Source organism: Phalacrocorax aristotelis, chromosome 8 (genome assembly GCF_949628215.1).
Source record: "Phalacrocorax aristotelis chromosome 8, bGulAri2.1, whole genome shotgun sequence".
In the NCBI taxonomy this organism is placed as follows: Eukaryota; Metazoa; Chordata; class Aves; order Suliformes; family Phalacrocoracidae; genus Phalacrocorax; species Phalacrocorax aristotelis.
Window position 1 is genome coordinate 11,211,530 of NC_134283.1, and position 6,000 is coordinate 11,217,529.

A 6,000-nucleotide genomic window follows, 5' to 3' on the forward strand; every position below is an offset into this window, starting at 1 on the left:
GACACTGAAAGAAGATTGAGAAAACACCACTTACAAATCCACACTTAGCTTCTCTCTGCTTCCCCAACAGGGTTCAGAGGAGACCATTCGGGTGGTGTCAATGGACAAAGACTACCATGTGGAGTGCTATCACTGCGAGGTAAGCATCGGGCACCTCTGCTGGCCCACCCCATGGCAAGGCTTTGCCGATAACTAGCAGCTTTGTGGAAGGTGCCTGGTGCACACTCCAGGGTGTGCTCGCTGGCTCTCGCGCCTGGGCAGGCAGGGCTCTGCCCCACAGCTCCTGGAGGGCAGCAAAGGCATGAGTGCTAGCTGGGCTGCAAGTGGTGCTGATGTCTCCAGTATCAAGTTAGGTGTTCTTCCCCCCCCCCATTAACCTCAAAAGCTGGGTTTGGTTGCTTGGGTTGAATTTTCTCAATACTTCTAGATGGGGAGAGAACAAAGAATTAGGTGCCAGTTCTCTTTTTTCCTGATTGCTGGATACAGCTTGTGCGTCTCTGATCTGAGGAGACTTGAATTCACATTGCCTGTGCAGGGAAGGGCCTTCACTCCTACAGTGGAGGGCTTTTCTAGAGGATCTGTGCTGAATCCATGCTGAATGAATATTGATTCTTTACTAGAAAAGTGACAGGGATACCATGGACTTTGTGTCACTTTTTTGGAGTGGTTTCTTTTTGTGCGGAAGATTTAAATGTTTATCGGGGCAGATCAAGTTGTGGGATTAGTGCTTTTGCTTCAAAGAGGAGAACTGCATTCAGTCCTAGCTCTGCATCTGGGAGCATGAGGAGGGAAACAAACTCCTTAATTCAGGGCAACCCAAAACGTCCATTTTTGTGTAGGTTTGATGCTCTGATCTAACATGCCAATATCCACATAGATCCTAACTGTGCTACTTACTGTCTTAGCACCAGAGGCAAGAATGCAGCAATACTGCCTTCTGTACACTTTTGCACAAAAAGGTTTTACAAAAAGACTGCTGGCTGAGGGAGAAAGCAACACAATTTAGGGCATCTTGCCATGTATATGAACCTAAATGTAAGGAAGACCCCAGCCACTTAGCTATCTCCTTCCAACAGAGACACCTGATACTCCATCCTTTTCTATTAATTTTTAAAGATAAATTCGCATAGGAAATCAGAGCATTTTGGAGAGCTGTACTTCCCTCCTCCTTCTTCCCCCAGCTATTGCTTTGTGCAGGCTTCACCTAAGATGACAGCTCCCTCCCCTTCTCTCTCAGGCTATTGACTTTATATTAGAATGCCGCAATGGGGGTTTATTTTCAGTTCTGTTTCATTATTCATTTCCCCATTCTCCTTCCAGTTGGAGGCAAATCAAGCTGCCTCCACATCTGCCCAGGATGGCAGAGTGCATTTATGGACAGAAATCAGGGGCTTAGCCCAGTGTTAACAGGGGTAGGTTACTGCCTGATGATCTCAAATCAGGCTTGCAAACTGTAGACGCTGGGCCACTGCTGTCTCCAAATACTGTGAGAAAATTTAGTGCTAGTGTTTTGAGGTATTCACATGGAGACTTTTGCAAGGCTACAGTGACTTAGGCAGCCACCTCTGAAATGCCATTATTGTTGTCATAACCTGGTGGCCATACAAAGTCAGTAGTCCATTTGGAAACTGTGCTGCTTTTCTATGTCATCTCCTTCTTGTGCAACCACCTAACCTCTGCTGAGAAGTTAAAGCTGGTTTACAGCTCAATAGACCCCCATCCACTGAGAAGGCAGGCTTTCTCATTGCAGAAAAGCAAGTTTTGGAGAGGGATAAAGGATGAACCCTTGGCCCATCTGTAGGGTATCTGAAATTGTTAAGTTCTAATGAAGAACAGAATTTTAAATCTTATACAGAGGACTGTAAAGTTATTATCTGATGTATAGTAACACACAGAAAAACCACTTTGGCAGAAACTTTAATAAAAGCCTCCCTAAGCTAACCCTCCAGTTTTAAAGCTTACTTTAAAACCTATTTTTCATTCTTATTTCAGCATTGTAAAACTTGAGGATTTTTACTTGAGCTATGAAAGCTGAAAAATCATACTTTGTGTGTAATTTAAAACTTTGCATCAGTTTTCAACCCTAAAAAGACATATATGCCCAACTTGATCAGGGTTTTGTTTTTTTTTTTTTCTCCTTCCTATTTAGTGCATAGATACATACTCAGAATCTCTGGTTTGTCGGGTCTGGTCACAGGAACAATTTTTAAGTATTTAACATACCTGAAACAACAAATCCAAGCCCAAAACTTCCATGACTTTTAAATATCCTCAAAATTATAATGACAACAACTGAGAACTAGGATTGTCTCTATTGCAATGTACATAATAGTTCAGCAGGCAGGATCATTGTTGTTTTTCTTTTTGTCTCTATTCCTCCCATGTCATCTCTGAAGTTATGTGCCAGTCCCAGAGGTACTAACATATTTCCACTAAAGATGGACCATTGGCCTTGAAGTCTTCAGTTTTTTTCAGTTCCAAATTAGAGAAAGTACAGCCCTGCATCAGAAGTAAAACATGTTTCATCTCCCCCTCTTCCCCACTCCTCTCATTCTCTACTCACTTATGCTCCCCCATTTCTTGCTCGCTGCCTCGTTGCAGAATTAGCCCCTTCTCTGTTCTAACCTCTCTTCTAGGTTGTATGTGTCAGGGTCAAACGCTGGGTTGGGTACTGCTGTAGGCTGGTCTGTTTGATTTCAGTGATGTCATTTTACCTAATATGAGATACAGCCAGGGTCCACCTACCAAAAACCCTTGAGGTCACTGGCTTTGGAGGTGTGGGAAGATCTCTGGGTTATGCAGGGAAGATCAGCATTGTTGTGAGATGACCTACCTGAATCAATCACGAATCTGGGATATGTATGTTTCTTCTAGGACTGTGGCTTGCAGCTCAATGATGAGGAAGGCCATCGCTGTTACCCATTAGAGGGCCACTTGCTCTGCCACGGCTGTCATATCAGGCGCCTTAATATTAAACTGCCATCACATCCACCTCCAAGCTATCCAATGCATGTTACAGAACTCTGAAAGACATTTCCATTCCCAGTAAGCTTTTTGAAAGAGGAGACAAAAATCTAAAAATGACTTTCCTGTTCTTTTAAAGATGAGATACCAGTAATAACCATCTAAACCAGCTATTTATTTTTTAAAATCAAAGGTGAGGGGTCCTTTTCTGATCTTGTACCTATGCATTCTTTTATCTAGACATTTTGACTCAGACACCAGCTACTTGAACAAATAATTCACCACTAAACTGTAACTGTAAATGGCAGCATTTCTAAAAACAAAGGTACAAAGGGCTGCTCTGTGCTCCCTGCTCACTGTCCTTCAGTGGAGATTTCACCAAGTAAGGAGTGTAGAATTACTTTCCAAAAGTTAGCACCTTATCATATTGCAGCAAGCATGATAAGATAAATGCTAGCATTTTAGCTAGTTTTGTTGAATTCTGGTCTTAGAGAATACAGTCTCACGTTTTTAAAAACTTAGACTCCCAGAAGTAGTGACTAGGGAGCAAACAAGTGTTTTTTAGCAATGATGGTTTTCAGTATGGGTTAAATAATGGCATTCTGAGAAGGGTCAGGCCAGCTTTCCATCCTACAAGGTTCCACAGTCATCCAAAGACTATTGAGCTTGTTAAAGAAATATGGCAAGCATCGCATAGAAAAACCACATTACAGAGGAATATATCCAGAAGATTGGCACATGTGGGGTCATAACCATTGAAGGAAGTTACAGACATCTGTCATTGGTTGCTGTGAATGAATGTAGTCCTGGTTTGAAAATGCATTCAGATCAACCTGGTGATTTGGCACTTAGTAAAGAATTCATCTTTTAAACCTGTTTTTTGTTTAATAGGGTTAGCACCCCCTTTCTATGCAAAGGTACACTTGTCTTTATACTACTTGTTTTATACAAGATTTCATTTGTTACCAACTGCTTTATGATTGTATGGTGATACGTTATTAAAAAAAAAAAAGAGGGGGACAGTGGTTTTTGTATTATGTTTTCAGCTTTGTGTTCTTTTCTAGATGTGCTTTTGAACTGATTACAGTGATTGTCTTCATTGGAAAACAAAGTGCAGTTTTGCAGAAATAATAATGTAGAGTCAGACCATTGAAACATTGGTATTTTATAACAAGTATTAGATGTACATAGAATGTACACACTTTCATATTTTGCATAAGCTTTTACAGTAACCTCAGAGCTCTGGGGAGATATACGTCTTCCATATAGGAAGTTAGATGAATCTCTTTTATGGTTTGTTTTCTACCATGTGTTGATGATTTACATGCAAATCACACATCTGTATGTTTAAAAAATTCCTTGCATTCTCATGAGAATTGATCCAGCCTTCCTGAATTTATATTTTAAATAAATCCATCATTGCTGTCTTTAACTGTATCCAAAATTACAATAAAATAAAATTATTCTGCTCCAGAGGAAGTGGAAACACCAGACCAGATTCTCTGCATGTGTAAATTGGGACATTTCCATTCCAGTTCTCAACACATCGAGAATCTGACCAATCCATTCGGAAATGATCCCGTGTTAAATTCAGCACGCAGACTGATGAAAGACTTGACTTATTTGGCAACACCATTGCAGTTTAGTTTCTTATGCTCCGTTGATTTTTTTTTAAGCCATTTGTGGTGCTGTTGAAAAGTACAAAGAGCATCCAATGGAAACTAATTCCTAAGTGGAATAATTAACTGCCTTAACAGACCTTTTTGATAGTCTGGAATTTCCTTGGGGTGGGGGTTGGCAGGAAAAATTCCTGTGAACTGGTTTTTTTTTTTCCTGGTACTAAGGAACAAAAGGTATGTTTCCTGAACTTTTGCCAAACTTCCATTGGCCTAGATTAACCTGTCCTACTGAAAGCTCCTTCGCAAGTCAGATGCTCCTCTAAAAAGTCATTTTCTAATTAATATATATCAGTTTATAATTAACATTTAATGTGATAGCCATGTTTTGAAGGAATTACAGTGCAACTAGTGCCCCATTTCTACAGTGTGACCTAAGAGGCCTGGCCTGCAAAAGAGAGGACGCTGAGTGCGTGCACAACTTTTGTGCGTTTGCAACCTTCACCTCTGTGTCATCGTCACCAGCCCAGCCTCAGAAGGAAGGGGAAGTATGTGTGCCTCTCACCCAAACAGCAAATGCTAGAAAAGGGGGAAAAAAAAGTCTTAAATTGGATTGTATGACTAGATCAGTTCCTTAAGGTTATTACAAACATGGAAGATATCAGAGCTTTGGGATGAACTTTTAGCATCAGTGGCAGTGTAATACTATTTCCATTTAAGGAAGCTGCTTTGGACCACATTTCACTTTGAGGCTTTTTTACTTGCTTGTCTTTACAATATAAGTTAAGGAACCCAAATTAAGGAAACAACCATTAAAATACACAGAGAAGGTTTGGGTTTGTTCCTGTGAGCAAGCCATCCCATAAAATCCCAGTGGCCAGAGATGAAGGTGACTTACCGTGGCGTTCAGTCCAGTCTTCTGCCAGTATCTTCCTTAGCGCTTTGCCTCCTTTGGTAGCAAGTTTCCGCTCCAACATAGTTTTCAAGGGACAGCACACTGTCTAACATGTACATACCATACCTTTTTTTTTTTTAATGATCATACTGTAGAACAGAATATCTAATTTTGTTTCACGTGTTAATTTGTCAGTCTCATGTAGATCTACTCAGTTCCAATGTGTTAAGTATCAGCATGGTAAAAATACCAAAAGGTAATATTTCAATATAGAATAAGCAATTTGTTTAAAACCAGAAAGCAGCAGTTGTTGTTCCAGTGTTTTCTATAGACAGGTGCATTCCATTACTGTATAATGAAATACAGCTTTGCTTTTCCAGCATTTAGTATAAAAACTGGAGCTTGAGTGAAATTTGCCAGGTTTGGTTTTTTGGGGGGTTTGGGGTTTTTTGGGTTTTTTGTTTGTTTTGGGGTGGTGGGTGTTTTTTTTTTTCCAAACAAAGAGAAAAATAAAAGCAAATCTAA

At 40.3% G+C, this 6,000-nt stretch overlaps 1 protein-coding gene across 1 annotated transcript in view; it reads left to right on the plus strand.

Annotated features, from left to right (window-relative positions):
- WTIP (WT1 interacting protein) overlaps positions 1 to 3,989 on the plus strand; it is an 86,036-nt gene extending 82,047 nt beyond the window's left edge. Inside the window, exons 7-8 of the mRNA XM_075101384.1 lie at positions 71 to 139; positions 2,875 to 3,989. Of these exons, the coding sequence (XP_074957485.1) occupies positions 71 to 139; positions 2,875 to 3,027 (222 nt within the window). The 3' untranslated portion in view covers positions 3,028 to 3,989. The remainder of the gene's footprint in view (positions 1 to 70; positions 140 to 2,874) is intronic.
- Positions 3,990 to 6,000: the final 2,011 nt, after the last annotated feature.